The sequence below is a fragment of the Thunnus maccoyii genome, chromosome 12 (assembly GCF_910596095.1).
Source record: "Thunnus maccoyii chromosome 12, fThuMac1.1, whole genome shotgun sequence".
In the NCBI taxonomy this organism is placed as follows: domain Eukaryota; kingdom Metazoa; phylum Chordata; class Actinopteri; order Scombriformes; family Scombridae; genus Thunnus; species Thunnus maccoyii.
Genome location: NC_056544.1, coordinates 21739032 through 21758825, shown reverse-complemented (window position 1 = coordinate 21758825; position 19794 = coordinate 21739032). Strand labels below are relative to the sequence as shown.

General features: G+C 40.2%; 1 protein-coding gene across 4 annotated transcripts in view; it reads left to right on the top strand.

Annotated features, from left to right (window-relative positions):
• LOC121909077 (receptor-type tyrosine-protein phosphatase F) overlaps positions 1-19794 on the top strand; it is a 186362-nt gene that overhangs the window by 76066 nt on the left and 90502 nt on the right. For all 4 annotated transcript variants that reach the window (XM_042429468.1, XM_042429464.1, XM_042429467.1 and 1 more), the window contains 2 exons: positions 12560-12705; positions 13642-13783. In XM_042429468.1, coding sequence (XP_042285402.1) covers positions 12560-12705; positions 13642-13783 — 288 coding nt within the window. The remainder of the gene's footprint in view (positions 1-12559; positions 12706-13641; positions 13784-19794) is intronic.

Below are 19794 nucleotides of genomic sequence, written 5' to 3'. Positions count from 1 at the left end.
ACAGAGTGGTTTGGATTTCCATTACAAAGGTGTCACGCTATATACTCTTACATATTCAAGATGCATTCAAAATGTACTTCTCCCTCTTCATATTTTGTTTTGCATGCGAGTGTCCCCAGGTTGACACTATGTTACCCACCCACACATGTCTTCAAATGCAGCACTCAGTCGTCCTTCGCAGTTTCAAAATGGAAAAACACTTAGTTTCATGACAGTGAAAATGAGAACATTTCATCAAATGAACTAAATGAACATCGGAGGTGATGTAGCCCCAGGGTTATGTAGATGAGCTGTGCACTTCAGCCAACACACTTGCAGACTTTTCTTATCGCTACATACATCATGAAGGCCCTGTTCACTGGAGACAGGGAGTGAGTCTGTATTTTACATTTGCATTGTCCACATTGTGTGCCTTTCTATACATCAGTTGTTTTCAGAAAATGATATAGTGTGTCTTCAGCCAGCAAGCAATTATGGTGATTTGCATTGAGGAAAGGATACTATAAAACATATTCTGTAGCTTGCTCTCATTTTATAAACATAATTTTCATTTAAACAGCATGAAGCATTTTCTTGTGCAATAGTGCAAAAAAGTAGCTGGATAAGTATAGTAAAGAAATTATAGTTCTGTGTCTGTCTTTATCTAATGTCTATTAAAATTTTCCTTTAAGGAATCAGGTGGGTTGAAAGAAGCCACAGGTAGTGAGTCATCTTTGACTAGATCTAGGTTGGGTGCCAGTTTAAATACCACAGATAATATAAAACCTCAGACTCCCAATTGTGTGATACCAGGAACACCTACATCCCCGCCATCAAAAAATACACAATGAAGCATTTATCCTTGCATGTTTTTCAAACAGTTGTTTTAAATGCCCACTCCGGGCATCAGTCACCAAAGCACATTGTGGGTATTTTTTTTCCAAATGTCATATACTGACTGACAGAAGAGAAGAGAGGGAATGTAGACTTGAGAGATGCCTCCCTGGTTCATAATCGGCTTGAGAAGATGAAAGCCATTATATTAATGTTGCTCACACTGGGAAGAGAGGAGTGAAGGGTAATTGCACTTAGAGTTCTTGTTCTTCTCTGTCTTGAATAATTCACTGAAGGCTGGAAGGCCTGATAGAAAGCCCATCTTCATGGTCCACTGGGGTATTGAAAGTTTGATGTTTTTCTTTTTCCTCTTCTCTTCTATAAGTTTAGACATTTTGTCTACAGTATCTCAGTGAGGACGACTCACATTGTTCTTGTGATTTTACTTCAAGTCCTGATAAAGCTCATAAAGTTCCATCAGTCTTTGGCCACTACAGTATCATTTTCAGAAAAGAGTTTCTTTGGTTATCGTGTTATCATAAGTGAATTCAGTGTGAACTGACTGTTAATGAGTGGGAGTGGATGATGTGAGGAAACTGGACCATCCAGCAAACATGGAGATCCTAGTTGGATTTGGATCCAGGATCTTAGTGTGAGGGGAAAATACTTGACACTGAGTTGTTGTACCACAGAAGATGTTGTCATTATAGCCACTGAAAGACATTTCAGTGAAATAGCTTGAACTGAAAACATCCTTACTGTCTCACATTCACCTTTTGCATCGACCAGAGGGGTGTGTATTGGAAACCCTGCTTTATATCAACCAGACCTACCATTCTGCCATATAAATTATACTACATGCTATGTGTGTACATGTGTCATTTAGGGAAAAAAAACACAATGTTCCTTGGAGTTCAGTGGTAAAACAGAAGTGCAGATAGCAAACATGATGTTTATTGGTTTAAACAAACAGCCTGAAGAGCAGTTGACTTTATCGGGGTAAATAACTTGCAGGGGAGGCAGCTTTATATGGAATTAATTGCAAACAAGTTGCCTGCTAATGGGCTGAAAAGGCCTTAATGGAAGTGTTCCATTAAAACAAGCAGTGCTGATGCCATCAGACAAATTTCCACTAAGTGTTGCCTCATGAAAATGATAACTTGCTAATCCATTATTAATAAGAATTAATGGTTTTCTCTCTGCTGCGTGCATATCGATCCCTGATACTCTACACTACAGAGTAGCTCTCATTGGGCACTCTGGTAGGCTTGGGAATACACTAATTGTTAGCCACACAAGTGCCATTTACGCGACTCTCCCTGCTGTCTCTGCATTTATTACAACCCTTGCTCTGAGGCCCCTGACAAGGAAAAAAGAGAAAAGTGTATAGCTGCTAGGAAAAAATACCACAATGCTGCGTTGAGTATGTCATTGAAAAACCATATATGAATAAAATGTTATCTAACCTAATAAAAGCTCACCTCTGATCTTGTCCTAGAACTACCATATTCATAAGTTTATTCCTCAAACCAATTTTTCTTGTGTTGTCCTTGACAGTCATTAACTGTTTAGTGTACAGTGACAGCTGTTCCTGATCACCAAAAGAACCTAGAGTCTTGGAACCCCCATACCTTTCATCTCTCTAATGACCTCAGACCCCACTAATAGTGCTGTGGGCATTAGGTTAAAAGAGAGAAGCTGTTTAATCCCCCACACACAGGGCAATCAGCAGCCTGTTATACTCTAGGCTCCCTCAGTGCTGTCGAAACCAGGGATCTCTGCAGATTTGTCAATAGCCTGCCCTCAGGGTCAAATTTAAATTTCAAGCCAACGAAGCACAAATAGGCATCTTTGTGATTTTAAGTGAGAAAAGCACTTGCTTTGAGTACATACTACATTATAAATGCTAAATACTATAACATCTACTAATAATTACCTCTAGATCAAGCTAACACTTTATGTTTAGTTTTTGAACATAAGGTGTTAAATTGCCTGCATCAGTTCACCTAATAACCTTGGGATAATCAGGTTAATTTCTGTCAGGATGTGTGGTAGAATACAAGAAACATCTTATTAGTGCCACAAAATAAGAGAAGCAAAATTAAGGGTTTTTACTGGTGAGTATTGTTTTTTGCTTGCATTAATTAATTTATTCCATTCATTAGTTGTAATACGAAAGCCTGTTTGCTCTACTTTTTTAGGATCAGCAATTTATTAGTTGAGCATCGACAAGGTATACAAATATTCATCTTCCATTTTATACACACTGTGTTACAAGAGGTGCTCATATTATAATAATGGCAGACCAGTCAATGGCTTCAATCAAAAGCATATATAAGCTATCAAAGAATCAAAGACAAACAAACAAATCAACAGAAACCACAGCAAAAACAACAGAAAAAAGTTGAGTAGTTATAAAAACTAACAATAACAATTGTGGGAAAAAATAATGAATATGAGCACAAATTATATTTGCCAGTGGAAATCAAGGCCCGGTCTTGTTAACTTTGAGAACCATTTATATGATGAAGGAACTTTTGCCATTTCTTTACCTAGGTGTTTCCTTTGTGTGGCAGCCTATAGGAGAGTCTCTCATAATAGGCGACCCTACCTACAATCTGGTGCCATGCACACACAGAAGGAGGATGGGGCCATTTCCACTCTTTGACTATTAGTCTCCAACTGATTATAAGTACTGTCTGAATCCAACTGGCATGATGGGTAGCCAAGGACTTGAGGGGGGATGGATCACTAAAGACATAAAGTTTGCTTGAGTATGGGTATTTTGTACCTACAATCTTCAGGACATAATCATGAATTGTTATCTAGAACTCCCAAACATTCCCATAGACAGTGCAGCAGAGCGCCCTCCCCCCGGCACCTCCAATATTGGGAGTTTTCTCTCAGCTTGAGTCTAAATAACTTTGAGGGGGTCCAATAAAAACGGTTAATTATTTTGTATTGAATAAGTCTAGTCTGTATGTCCTTTGATACCAGTTTGGAGTTCCTCAACAAATTAGACCATTAATTATCTGTAAATGAAACATTCAAGTCTGTTTCCCGAACTGACTTTAAAGCGGTGCATTTTATAGACCTATTTATCAAGAGAAGATAATATCTAGATCTGGTTTGTGGCTTTTTTTGAAAGATGACAGATGCTGGCACGTTTTGGCTTCCGCTTTGTTTCTGCCATTTAATCAGAGCCTTTGTCACTATGACTTGGCTGTTAAAGTTGTCCTGTGAGGTTGTGGCTACCTGCTACCGATTATCCTCCAATCCAGACAAACACTTTCACCAGATTAGTGTCTGCAGATCAGTTCATTGTTTTACCTGCCAAGAAGTTCCCTCTCTTGCTAGCTCCAGGACTCCTGGGACTGATTCACAGCGCTCTTCTATCGTTCTACTACCAGAGCAGTCAATCATTCAGTGTCTGCCTGCCACATCGCTAGCCAGCATGAGCCCACCTGCTTGTCCTACTGGGATATTTCCGTCCTGGTGTGGTCAGCCCTGCCAGGCTCGGGTTTGTTTTCTCCACTAGCCACCAACGTACCACCATTCTCCGAGCAGGATCATAAGGCCAACAGGCTGGTAGCCCCTCAAGGCTACCTCTCTGCCTCACCAGGCTGTTGGTGTTCTGCTGCTGTTATGCTGTGGATTACCCCCTGGATATTCCTGAGGTGCACATCACTTCTCCTTCCCCAGCCACCCAGCTCTTGGTCAGTAGCTAATGCTAGCTTTGTGGTAGTGCTCCCTAACTAGACCATGCTGATTTTCTGACCCAGCTATGTGCTATCTCACATTCCATTCTCCTCCTGGGTGATTTTAATATACACATTGATGACACTGACTGTAAATTTGCCATAGAATTCCTAGAACTGCTACAATGCTTCAACTTCACACAACATACCAACTTCCCCACTCACAGCTGTGGTCACATCCTGGATTGAGTCTGCTCCACTGGTCTTACAATGCATCAACTCTCCAGCCTCAACCTCAATATCTCTGTCCACCTGGCAATCACTGTGGACATCGATATCCCTTTCCCCATCCTAAAACACAAATGCAAAATATCCTTAAGAAATCTCGACTCTATCTCCCCCTCAGGTCTTTCAGCCTCTCTTGCCAGTAAAATGTCTGCCTCTGCTTCCCCACTGTCTGATAATCCCTTCGATCTTGTCAACTATTATAATGACACACTCTCCTCCTGTCTTGATCAGCTGGCTCCCATTAAAACCAAAGCAGTCTCATTCACACACTCAGCTCCCTTGTATACTCCTGAACTCCACCAAATAAAACCCTGTAAGTGCCAGCTTGAAAAACTCTGCAAGAGAACTGGTTTAACAGTGCATCTCCAAGCCTGCACAGACTACCTTCAACGATACAAATACGTTCTCATCACAGCCTGGTCCACCTACTACTCACACCTCATACACTCTAGCTCCACCAACCCCAAGGTTCTCTTTTCTACAATAAACAAACTTCTCACAAACAGGGACAACACCTCCAAATCCTTCACAGCTAATAAGTGCAAGTCTTTCATTTCGTTTTTCCAAACAAAAATTGACACCATCCACAACAACCGGACCAGAGAGGAGAGGTTCTATATTAACTTAAATCAGATCTGATAATTTAGGTGGAAACAAGACTCAGAGATATGTGATTTCCTTCTGTGGCCACTGAAAGCCTACTGGAAAAAGTGTCTTTGGACATTATGATGTCAAAGTGAGCTATGCTCTTGGACCAATTTACCATATACCCTGATAATTTAAAGAAAAAATCGATAGTTACTAGTAGAGATTTTATAGACACTTCAGGGTCTATAAAAAGACCAGTCAAGACCAGTATGTCATCAACGTATAGCATTAATTTATGAATAGTTGAGCCAACAGTTATTCCTGATATGTTTGAATTCTGATGAATAGCAATTGCTAAATGTTCCAATGCCACGGCAAAAAGAAGTGAAGAGAGAAGGCACACGTTGTAGTCCTTGCGCATAGTATGATGAAATATGGCCATTCGTAAGAACAGCTGATTTGGGCTTGGTATACAGAAGATGAATCCAGTAAATAAAGTTATTGCCAATCAAAAGGCTTTTCAAGTCAACAGGTATTGTCACACCACTCTATAAAATGCCTTTTCAGCATCTAAAAAGAGGATAGCCATAGGATTCTGTTTGTTTCGCACATGCCACATGATATCAATAAATCTTCTAATATTGTCAGCTGAATTATGCATATGAATAAACCCAGCCTGGTCTGGATGAACCAAGGATGCAACAACCTGCTCCAACCTTTTAGCCAAAATTTTGGCCAATATCTTTGCATCACACTTTATCAGGGAAATTGGTCCATAACTTTGACAGACTGTTGGATCCTTTTTTTTTTTAATTGTCAGAGCTATGAGTGCCTGAGTCATTGTTGGTGGCAGAGAGCCCCTCTGAAACAAGTCCACGTAGACATCAGCTAGATATGGAGTTAATTGAGTGGCGAATGCCTTATAAAATTCGGCCATGAAGCCATCTGGGCCCGGTGCCTTACCTCCACATAATTGTGAAATAGCATCTATGATTTCGCCATCTGTTATCTGCATCTAATTTGTTTCTAAGGTCTACATTGATTACCGGCAGGTTCAGCTTGTTCAAAAAGGATTCAGTTTCCTTCACACTTACAAGAGATCAGAACTATCGGGATGGCTCTAAAAATTAACAAATAATTAATTTATAAATTTTGAAGTAGTCTTCAAAGTATCTTCATTCCCCATAATAGCAGGTATTATACTTAAAGCTTCCTGCTTTTTGATGTAGCTAGCAAGCAGCACCTCCTGACTTTCTCACCCTCCTCAAAATTTTCCTGCCTTGTCCGAAAGAGAGAGAATTCAGTTAGGATATTGTTGAACTCATATTTTAACTGTGTAAGTTGAAGAGGATTCTGATTGGACATGTTGTTGTTTCAATTTGGCTTCCGCAGCTCTTCTAACTCTGAGTTCTTCTAACTCCAGCTGTTTTGCAAGGCCAGATCTCGTCTTATAGATAGATTGCTGGATTAACCAGTTTCCCAGGCCACTGCAATAGAGGGAGATGTAGACAAGTTAGTTTCAGAGTACAGATTTGGTCTCTCTTGCTGGTCTCTAAGTGCTGTTTTAATTCACTTATCCATGAGAAGCCTTGAATCCAGCCTCCATCTATGAAATTTTGTTGATTGAGTAAACAGGTATATAAGCTGAATGTAAAGCTAGCATGATCAGAAATGAATATGTTACCTATATTACATGACAGGGTAGAGGGTATTAATGTGTTAGAAATAAGAAAGAAATCTATTCTGGAGAAAGTTTGATGAGGTGGCAAAAAGAAAATGTAATCTCTCGTATTCAGAAGTCTTACACATGCCATCTAGAACCTGACATGACCTTCAGATATGAGAGGTAGATGGTTTACTGCAATCTAATGCTTTATCTAAAATCTGATTGAAGTCACCCCCTATAATAATTGGGTGGTTCCCTATATCATTAATATATCCCATATTAACTTTGCATTCCAAGTCTCCAAAGAAGGTTGGGTCGTCCATGTTTGGGGCACAGAGAGACAAGAATTAGCATCTGACCTTGAATTACAGCCTTTACTATCAACATTCGACCATGTTCGTCTTTTCAGTACTGTCATACAATTAAACTGTAGATATTTATTTACAAGTATTGTCAGCAATCTACTTTTGCTGGATCCTTCAGAGGAGAAAACATGCCTTACCCAATCTCTGCAAAGCTTCCTAGATTCCAAATTTGACAGGGGAGTTTTCTATAGAAAGGATAGATCATATTTTTTGGGTTTTAGAAAAATGACATGACTTTCTTTTTCTTCAAATAGTGATTTAAACCTTTAACATTCCATGTAGCAAAGCTCAGATCCTTTACACTTATTGAGTTAATTGGCATTTATGATATGACCATAAAGATAAGACAAGCAATGTGATGGCAGCAATGTAATATACTCCAACAAATCCATGAAAATTCCCATGGCTATAAACATAGAGATAAAACAACTTCTCCTGAACTGCAAATAATGCCCAATAAATGAAACAAAACTGAAATGAAATAGACACATAATAACAGCAACAAACATAAGAAAAAAAACATGGTTGGGGGGGTGGGAACCAAAAATAAAAAAGAACAAAACAGGTATGCCGTCTTTGGCTCCCTGAAAAACCTCTTGATCCATGATTCACATACCTCTGGCTACTATTGGGTTAACAACATCACAAGGGTGATGCAAGCATTGCTTTTGCTAGACCCTGAATATATGAAGTAGGTTAGTTCTTAGTATGAGTTAAGGAACACATTAAATAAAAATGAACTGAAAGTTAATATGTCAAACTATGCAGTTAAATATTAAATTTGAACCTGTAGAGAGGCTATCTGACTTTAAGTGCAATCAGGAAAATGAATAGCCTACATAATTGAGAGAAAATAATAGGCAAAGTTGAACTTTATAACTAACAATTATCGGTATGCCAGACAGATTTAAATGTCGATACCTGACTGATTCCAGCCTCACTGTTGCTCATAACAGTCTCTGGCATGTTCCTGCCAGCTAAGAAACCAGGCAATGAGGATCCTCTGAGGCTGGCTAGCCCTTTGAACCGCTGAGATATGGTGACATTGCTCGATGACCAGACCAGATGGACTAGTACAAGCATTGCTGGGATAACCTCAGTTTGGAATGATGCTGGGTCGCTGCCCTCACATCACCCCAGGAATCTCTGAATTCGTAGGTTGTTGCTCCTTGATCTGTCTTCTAGATCAGCATGATTTTCACGGAAAAGGAATACTTCTTCTTTAGTGGCCAGTGGAGTTTCTACATCTCACCCTCCAGAAAGTCTTTGCATCTGCATTTTCGAGGCGAGTAATGGCTTCAGAAAGTTTATTCTGTGGAAGCAGTAGATCTCTTTATCTCATCAAGGTTCAGGTTCTGTTCAGTGGTCATTTGGTTCAGGAGCACAGGCCCCTCAGGTATGCTAATTGCTGACTCGCTCCCTGCCGTTCCAACAAGCATGGTGTCCTTAACCTTGTCACGTAGCCTTGTTTTTGGAGGACTTGACCATCTAGAATTCATTTTCGTGGAATCCCCAGGCAACTTTGTAATAAAAAGCTACTTTACTTGCAGAATCATGAAGAAATCAGGGGCTCCTGAGCAAATATTTTTTGAAAACTAAGGCGATGGTGAAGAGCTTCCCCTTCAAACAGCCATTTCTCAGGTTCCGTCACATGACAGCCTTTTTGCCCTACTAATAAATAAAATGTTTTGTTTTATTTTTTTCACAACCACCAGCCATGTTGTTGTTCATGTACAGAAACACTGTTTTGCATGTGAATCACTTTTTGATGCATCAATTTGGTAATTTTAAGCAGTAGTTTGAATGATTGACTTGTTCAAATATGTTTATCTCCTTTGACTATGACTAAAATAACCCAGTTTAGGTTTTTACATGATAGTTACAACCATTAGAGCCTTAGTCTGGTTATTGTGAGTAATGGTAATTATGAGGTATTCAATAGTTGATAACATCAACCTTGAAATTTAAGCACCTTGCAACCAATACTGGGTTGACAGTTATGGCAGCACTTTCTACACAAAAGAGAAGAGAGCATACGTTAAAAGGTATGTGTGTCAAGATAGGAGTTTTGAATGTGATGTATCAAAGCCTAGAAAGAGTGCAGCTCAAAGCTTGCAGTCTTGGGCTGAGAGGAGGATTTGCATAGGTAGGCTTATGTGTTTTCCACCTCGTCCCTGCCATTGTTTTCATGTGACAACTGCCTGACAGCCAGGAAAATGGGACACAGGCAGAGAAAAAAGGGTCGAGTCTGGATTTTGTCTCTCTAAGAAAAGAACTGACAAAACCCAACAGTTTGATATCCTCACCCACCAGTGGTGGCGGCACAGTGATGGAGGAACACAAACTCTCCACAGTCTCAGTCCAAAAATAAATGCTTCTGCCCTTTTGTTTGAATGTGTTAGGACCACTATTAACCCTGTTCATAAATAATGGGTTTGGGGTCACCACAGACCTTTTTGAGATTTTGTGATTGAACGCTTGTTGAAATCTGGATTAACGATGGACAGATGAATTTGCTATGGTTTTGCCTTCAAGTCATAGATCAACTATCGAAATTTAAGGGAAGCTTGGTTAAGCGGATTAATGCGGGAAAGGCTCGGCAAAGGCCAGTTTACCCTCTTCCTCTACTTATCCCAAAAAATCCCCATGATTTCTAAGATCCAGTAGTTCCTCCCTTAAATTATTGTGGCAAAACATGGGTACTGAGCTTACATCTTTTAACTTGAAGCATGTGCTGAGAACTGTTTAATGCTGCCTGATCCTCCGTCTTAGCAACAAAGTGAAAAGCCCTCACATCAATTTAAATGGAACTGCTATGGACAGATGTTAGCAGGAACTCTTGGAAGTCAGAATGGTGATAATCAGGTCTTGAGGATTCCAACTCACCACCAATGCACGCACTGATGCATGGTCAGGCATACACTCTTAAGAGCTTATCAGGTTTGAATCATTAGTACAACTCTCCTGCTGCTGCCTGCCTGCATGTGCGCATTCTGATGCTATAGAAAAGATTTATGGTTGTGCTGTTGCAGTCTAAACCTTGTCCGTGGAAGAACCAGGACGAAAATATCATTCAAATGTCAGGTGGGTTTAGGTACTATGAAGGAGTCACAGGTCACAGATGGATGGATGGATGTGTTGGATTACTGTGTATCACAAAGCACGCATAACTGCCTACTCAAACACTACACTGCACTACAGTACACTTCAGCCTATCACTGTTATGTAAAATGCTGTGGAAGTTGCAGTGGTTTTGTTTGTCATTGTTGGCTTATCAAGAAGGACCATATTTACCTCAATCTGTTGCTAGTTTGACAATTCTATTAAGCAATACACTCCAAGAAAAACAGGTCATAAAACTTTTGATTCCAAAATCAGATTATTATTTTAACATTGAGTAATGTCAGATGAATATCTGCTTTGATTTTTAAAGATGAGAAGTGCATTCGTATGTTGGGTGCATGCAGCAGTTTTATGGTATCACCTTCTGTTTGACTGATATATACATGTTTATAATTGCAACTGTACTACTATAATCTGATCTTGCTGATTTTTTTTACTACCATGTAGTTTATTTTTCTAGTGACTTTGGGGATCAATTCAGTATATCATGGATTGATCATGCTTGGAGAGTAAGCATAAAACATGTCATATTTATACCAGTGCCTCTATCCCTCCAACTAGTTGCATTCGTATGTGTATAAGCATCTCACATCAAAGTGATATGCACGCACACACACGTCACTGCCTGCATGCGTGCAGTGTCTTTTTTATCGTGCATCGTTATATTGGTCCAAGAAAGCTCAACTGAATAGATGTCCTCAAGCAAGGACAGCCAGCACCACCTCTCTTTCGCTAGCCAAGCAATGGCAGAGGGTGATGATTTAACTGGCAGACCTGGGGAAAGGGCACACTAAAGGCTTTATCCGTATCAGTGAGAGCTACAATGTTATGCTAACTAGATATTCACCCCCTCGCCCCAACTTCTCCCACCAATGTTATATTAAAAAACATAAAAAGGAAAGTGTGGTGGCAGCCATTGCCGGATTTTCCCCAGCGGGTGCTCAGCGAGGGAAGGCTGGCGTCTCCTCTGTGTACATAGCATAATGATTCACCCCTTTGTGCATGTCTCCACGGGGTGGTCTCCTCGTCACCAGTGTGGTTTAGGTGTTCCCCACCTCCCTCTTCAGTGACTCTGGAGATGAAACATGAGCTGAAGCAGCCGGTAATAAGGACATTGTATCGAGTTGGTGAAGCCAGACTCATATGATGCACATCTGAGGCTGTAAATAAAGAATAAAGCATTGCAGGTATAGCATGGAGCTAAGGTGTACTCATTGTAGCATCATGCCAACTTAGACGGAATGTCCCTGAAACATACACTTCATTGTCCTGTGTACAGCGATGTTGGGTGTGGTACTCAGTAAAAACACCCTGAAGGCAAACAGGGAAAACCACGGTAAGAGGTGTTCTCCAAGGTTGTCCCTATATTTTTGTAAACATACATTATCAAGTAAGAAGTCATAAAGAGGTTACAGAATCAAAACATAGTAGTAGCTTTGTTTGACATGCCAACCAGTTGTAGTGACTCGTCGGCCAAAAAATGGCTGTTTGAATTCTAAAAAACATGATGAACTCTCAAGTGTCTAATTTACCAGCATATTGCTCTTGTTTCTTGTTGTTTTTTGTGGAAGAGTACGAGTTTATCTGCTTGTCTCTGGTTCACTATTGGGTTTAACACAATCCCTCATGTTTAACAGATAGAACTATGGGTGACAAAATGTGCCCCTCTTTCAAATGCTGTGTCAAAGCAAAGGTGAGAAATTCAACATGATACAGTGACAGGCAGCCACACAAAGACTGGATGTTTCTCCCATGACTTAGCTGCAGGTGTGTGGAGTAACAATGACTGTGTGGCTTTTCTCATTGTTGCCTTTGTGTGGGGAAATTGATATCCTTAGATAACCAGGTTTTACATGGCAATGTGACTGGCATTAGGCACTAACATCATCTTTACCTTTCCCCCTCCCCTCTGCTCTCCTTCTCCCTTTCCTCTCACCCTCTTTCCCTGTCCCTGACTTCTTCTCCTTCTTTTTATCACTCTCCTTCTCCCTCTGCCCCCTTTCCTCCATCCTCCTCAGGCTTGCCAAGTTTTGTCAAATCCCCAGAGGACCAGACGGGCATCTCAGGCGGAGTTGCGTCGTTTGTGTGCCAGGCTGCCGGGGAGCCCAAACCCAGAATCACCTGGATGAAGAAAGGCAAGAAAGTCAGCTCCCAGCGCTTTGAGGTGAGCACTCATGCGTGAGTTTCAGGTCTCTGAACACTCACACATACACACACACACACATAAATACACGCAGGCACAAACACAACACACATGACAAAACATAATACGTGTGGGCTTTAAACTGCCTCTGTAACTGTCTCTCATTAACACAGATGGATCCACACATGCGTGCACACTCACAGCATTCACACAAAGCACACATAATCAATTGCCCTGTTATTGAGCATCACACCAACTCTTTTTTTTCTCCAAGCAAGACCAGACAGGCTTCCCTTATCTTTCATCTCCTTCCATCTTGATTTATATAGTCCGCTTCATCTCTTTCAGTCTTTCCACACCCTCATCCTTCCCCTTCTGTTCTTCAGCTCCACCATCTTTGGCCATACATCCCCTTGATGTATTACTTGATGTATTTCCCCTCCCTCTTTTGAACCCATATGAACAGAAAGAAGTGCCTTAGGTGGGATCTCACACTGTTTCCAACCTCTGTTTCTTCTGTAACATAATGTAGCTGTGGTGGCTGGGGGTACTATTGGTTTATACTCTTGGTTGGTATTCTTTAATACGTCCCTTGTCCCACACAGTGCTTTTGGATATAACTTCATACAGTCATGACTTCTAATCATCACGGATGACGCTTCTCTCTTTTTAAGAGGAATTCTGTGGTGCATTATGTCATTTTTTGTAAGACTGACAAACAGACTCAGCTCCTACTTCTGAAAAGTCTGATTTAGCAGTAGGAAAGGAAAAAGCTGCAAACCTGGCAAATGTTTGTCTTTTTCCCTCAGGTCAGGAGTACAAAAAAAATCAAGAAAACAGTGATCTGCATGTAGAAATGAACGTTATTTTTATGTTGCAATAAAGTGGAAAAAAAGAAGAAAAAGAGACCCCTTAAAATAAACATTCCTGCCCTTTGCTTTGCTCCCGCTCTCCTAGGTGATTGAGTTTGATGATGGCTCGGGCTCCGTACTGCGGATCCAGCCACTGCGCACACACAGAGACGAAGCCATTTACGAGTGCACAGCCACCAACAGTGCTGGCGAGATCAACACCAGTGCCAAGCTCACAGTGCTTGAAGGTAAGATAAGTCCTTCTTTTTTTTTTGCTCACTCTCACTCTTTTCTTTAACCCCTCCTCTGTTTTCTGCTGCTGGTTTTGATGCTTTTATTCCAATATATCCAAAAGCAAACATGAATGTTTGCCTTGATAATTCATACATGAACAGATGTAAGCTTCAAGGATTCCCGGTATTGGCAGTGTCATGGTAGAGCAGATATATCTTAATGTAAACTCCACAAGGTGGAAAAAAATGCAAGGAATACATTTTTAAATGAGATAGCCTACAGGTTCAGCAAATTCAGCAAATGTATGACCTGGAACCCAGATGTATAGTAATAAATATTTGCCATTTATTGGCTATAATGCTGTATTTACTTTATTTCTCACTCTCTCAATGAGTCACTTAGCCTTGTCTGAGTCCTCTACCACAACAAATTAATGCCATAATCAATATAAAAAAATAAGCAATTGTCTCATCTAAAGCCTCAAAGCCTCATGAATAATGACAGAAACATGTAATTTAAATAAACATTTACAAGTCAGTGATAGCCTGCACATCCATAGTACTTGAAGAGAAATACTCTGCATGGACATATTAACGGTTTGTGTGCTTTCCACATAAAGGGCTACCCTCAGTGCCCGCAGGCTAGTTTGACCTCTGAGGACCTCCTTTCCCTTCTTGCCAGTATAGAGTTAATTTTTGTGATTTATGTGGACAGAAGTTCTGCACCTCTCCCTGCTCAGCCTTCCATATCACTGAGCTGTGAGCATGAATTTCTTCCTTAATTGATTGTAATTTTGTCATGTGGGTGCTAGTCACCACAGGGGTTGATTTCATTAGAAACTTTCAAAAAAAAAAAGCTTCAGAGCTAGCCAGCGGGAGGATTAAGACCGTCCATAGCCATTACACTGGCATTAAAGCAGATTCCCTCTCATTCAAATACAGCCTTTCCATCCCTGTTTGAATCCAATCTTTCTTACACCCACCCTTCCTTTTTTCTCTGTCCACGCTGATTTGATGATATCATCGGCTGGGCTTGCGTAACCTTCCCGAAGGGACTTTTCTCCTGCGCAAAGAAAGGTTTTCTTTCTACCCCTCTTTTGCAATGTATCGTGAGGAACACTGTTGCCTGTACAAACAAACCGCGCTAACATGACATGAGGCACACATGAATGAAATGAGATTAAGCACAGTGTTAGTGTTGGGGCAAAATACGGCGTAGAGTTCAGATTCCCTCAAGTGGAATAAAGACAGACAACAGTCTTACTCAACAGTGAGCAACTGTTCTCACCAGCAGACGTGCTTTGCATGAAGTCTCCTTCTGTCTGTGATCCTAAACTCGGTGTTACACTGTACATTGCTAACCCCAGAGTCAAGTCAGGCACATGTCAATTGATGGATGCTTTTATACATAGGGCCCTACTAGTACACATACAGTGCATATTTTCAGCCACACCTTTCGCCATCACTCTGTTTTGGCTCAAACCACATGTGGAAATACAGTTTACTTTTCACAATACTTACTACATATTTTTCATACCTATTCAAAACTGCATTAAGCAGCCTTTTTCTTATAATAGCGTTGAACTGAATGACTCTCTGTAATGTAATACGATAGGGTTGCTTGATAATTCCAAAAACCTGAGTCTGTAGTAATACGGTGAGATGAGCCATTTTCAGCTCATTGTTTTGGTCTGAGAAACCAAAACAATGTGGGTTCATAAAAAAAAAAACTGTGGACAGCTGCTCTCAGCCTACAAGCTCAAGCAAGCCAGGTCTACGCTACCTGCCCAGAGTGGAATGGCAGACAGCCAAAGTCAACGAGTGGCTGGTGAAGTTGAAGTCTTTGTTGAAACATTTAGCAAGGTAAAGAGAGACAGATATTTATATTCTAACCTGGACTCGAATAGGATTGCCAAGTTGTTTTTTATCTGCTGGAAAAAGGTATCATTTGCCAACATACCAGCCTTGATACTGTTGCCTTTAATCAGTATTTATATATCTTTTATCTATATATCAGTATCATTTGTATTTTTATCTACAGTATACATATACTGTATATTTTTATGTGACATGGAAATAAAGACTAAATGTTTCTATTTTTTGATCAGAGGATGACTTTGCATGTGTTAACATAATAACACAAGCAGGTGAAGAACACATCATATTTAATCAATATAAATCCCTTGAATCAGCTTGTCCTGAACCCAGAGGACAGCTGGACAACTGAGAGCATGTTCATACATGCACTCGTGCACATCCATACATATTCACTGACACAAACACACTCAATACAAAGACACACACACCCTCACGGAGCGATGTCGTAAGCTCAGTTCTATTTTTACACTATTGTTTGTAGCCGAGTGATACATCAAGTTCATATCAGCAGCACTACACAAGAAAACACTGGGGCAGCACCAAACAGACGGAGACTAATGATCCTCCTCCTTAATGGGGCGGTGATAGCCTGAAGGTATGAGAAGTTAGTGTCACATCAGAATGTAGCTGTTTCGAATCACGGACCATACAATAAAATCTGAAAAAAAAAGTGACCAAGAAACTTGTTAAGCCTCTGTAAACAGAATTTCATTGCGGTGCCCTTGAGCAAATCATATAACCACCTGCAGTTTCTCCAGTGAAGCTGACCAATAATACAACACAGTAGCCGTCTGCGATAGCTCTCCAGACGTGAATGTGGTGAAAGTGTGAAGGGAATAAAGCCGAGCATCGCTGAAAAACATATCATACATAACATATCATCTCTCAGCCAGCCTTCCCTGAATAAATAAAGGTTGAAAAGATGACTTCATAAGTAAAAACTTCCTGTTTCTGCATTCCAAAAGAAAAGCCTCACTCTCTATTTCAGAGTACATGTGACTTTACATCCACATGAAGTTGTCATAATACACTGAGCACCTCTATCCAGAGAGGCAGTGAGAATGGTGAAGTCATTATACCACTAAGTCGATCTGGATTATAGGTTTTAGCAGAGCAAAGGAAGGCCGAGTATTAATTATGATTATTTCATATACTGGCTCTTTATTTTGTTATTCCAATCCTGCAAAATATGGATTATGACAGTCATACTGGTGCAGCTTTACACATGCTCTTCAGCGTGCTCAAAGGGAAGGCTGTAGTGTATAAAGGAAAATATAATGGTTTGGAGTGCATTACAATGTCTGGAACACTTGATTGGGATTTTTGGCCTAATTCGGTGGAACCATGTTGATTTTATGTCAATTCTGCCAATTTCTTATGTAACTCCAAGAGACTTAAAGAATTCCCTTTGAGAGATTGTTTGCCTAAAAACACAAGTGTTGTATCAAAATAGTGATTTATGCATTTGAATAGACATTACTGGCATTTACTTATGAGTCACTATGGCTGGGTAAACCATGAAAAGGCTATCAAATAATGACTGTTACCCATCTTTCTATGGAATATATAGATTTTATAGAAACTAATTACTTCTGTCTGTTGTTGACTGACCATCTCTCTCTTTTTCTTCCTTGTCTTTTTCTTTACCTGATGATCGGAGGCGGGGTTGTGACTGTAGAGTTTACTGTGCCACTCACCTGTGGGGAGCTGCAAAAGCATGTTTTCACACCAGCTGAGTTGGGCTTTAGCACTTTTGCAGTCATGAGTCTCGAGTCACTCTGTAATTCTGTCACGCTGTAACAGCCCCGCTCTTTGTTCGTGACGGTTCTCACGCCCCCGCCTGAGAGGTCACACCACTGAGACTTGCATACAGGCCCAAAGTCAGCTCAGCCATTCCTCATGTCGTGTGTGTGTGTGTGCGTGTGAGACAGAGAGACACACTAACACATGTTGAGCAGTAGAATAGAAAGTATAGAGTTGTGTTCCTTTAATGTTGTCACTCTGTCATAAGTCAACATCTGAGCTAATTCAAAGATCCTAGGCTATAACTCATCTTTTTCTCACTGTGATGTTTTGAATAACGTCCTGAATGCAAAATAACTTTTCAAACGCACAATTCTTCCTTGACTGTATGAGAGAGAGAGAGTCAGTCAGCTGTGTGAAGGTCTGACCTGTATGGATAAATAATGATGCAGACAATGCTGAGACCAGAGGGGGAGGTGTGATTGAGAAATATTGTTGCCATCAGTCTTTCATTCCCCTCTCTCTTCGCCTCTCTTTCATTTCTGTTTCTGTCTCTATAACTTTTTTTCTCTGTGTATCTATCCCCTTTCTCTTCCCTATCCCTCTGTGTTGAATATAGTGGACAGTAAGGTGGTATGATGCTGTAGGGTGGCATGGAGAGATGACCAGAGGGAACAATGAGTCATTACATGGGTAACGATGCCTATGTTCTGACCTTGAGTGCTACTCTTGAATTGAACTGCCTCAGTAAATGTCCAGGTAAATGGTGCTTGTCTTGGTGATGTATGAAATAAACTACTGCCGGCCAGAGAAGACATCTCAGCTCACAACATCAGTCTTAAATGCAGTGTGCTGCCACCTTTCCATGTCAAGGCAATATTTCACATTTTCATCGCCGTTAACATTTGATGAGCATGTAAAATGTAAAATGCAATGACGCAGATCAAGAAATGACTAAGGTGGTGTCGAAGCCATGTCGTGACACTAATGGCGATGATAAAAGTGATGAGGCTCTGTGGTGCAATGGATAGAGTGACTGTTTTCACAATTGGAAGCTGACAAGTTTTTCCCAAAACCACAGCCAAATTCTGATGAAATTGCTTCAGGCAAAATCACACATAGTTTTATTGACAAATTGCAACATTGACAAGTCTTGGGAAAGGCTAACAGCCATTGAGACTTGTAATTTAGAAATAATAATTCATATTTTCCAAGTAAAAACAGATCAGCAAGATTGTTAGTGAGCAGATTCAACACAAACAGAGAAAGAACACTGTTGGCAAAGCATTAGAGCTGCTTTTATTTCCTTTTATGGCAAACGAATGAAATGGCTCAAAATACTGTTTGTTCTGCATTAGTTCTGTATTTCCAAAACAAGAGTGCAAGTGAGTGTTGAAAGCCAGAAGTCTTTACTCTAGCCACAGTGGTCCTAGTCATTTATATTAATATACTATCAAACCCCAGGAAAATGAAAATCTGAAACCCCTATCTGCTTACACACTGGCAGTAGTTACAGCAAAATTCCTCCAAAATAAAAAGCTTAAACAAACATAAAATGTCAAACTTATATCTGAGGTCCCTGTGACTTGAGAAAATTCCTTATATATGAGCAGAAATTCAGGTATATTCTGGGCCTTTTCTGCTGTGCTGGAGAACATTCTCTTGTCCTTTGGGAGACAGCGGACCTGTCTCTAGAAAGGAGGAATGTTATCTAATGGTACCAGATCAAAAGCCCCATCATTACCGGGATCCTGCGCTGTCAGAGAATTAGAAAGGTTCTCCTTCAGACCAGCTGCACAACTTTTTGAAGTTCCCTGGCAACTCATTTTTGAACATGAAATATCGAGAAAAATTTTGATGTTTTGGAAAAGGTCAAGCAAGAAATATGCAAGGATTCAAAGCTTCTCCGGTGGAGAAAAAATAGGCCGTTGTTTGTTGAAAACATGTCAATCTATTTTTACCATTTTATTGATTTTTTCCCTATGGAGAATCAATAAAGGTACATCTTACCTTATCTTACCTTATCTTATCTTATCTTATCTTATCTTATCTTATCTTATCTTATCTTATCTTATCTTATCTCTTAAACATCAAACTTTGGGAGTAATATAGCACTTTGGAATATTAATAGTGTTCTGCCCTATAAGTCCGTTTTATGCCTCTGTAATTTTAAGATGGGAAAAGAGGCCATAATCATACAGCAGTGTTAAAAACTCATTGGTTTTTTGACACAGTTTGAATTTTTTTTCAAAATGGAATTCAACACAGCGTCCCAGCTTAACTGTGTTGACTGTATTTCGTGGTCCTGTGTTTGGTGGCTGTAAACAAATTACGGCCTCACTGGTTAGAAAAGGCCTTTATTTGTTTGGCATGCATTATAGTCCCTGGTGCAGTGGCAGAAAATG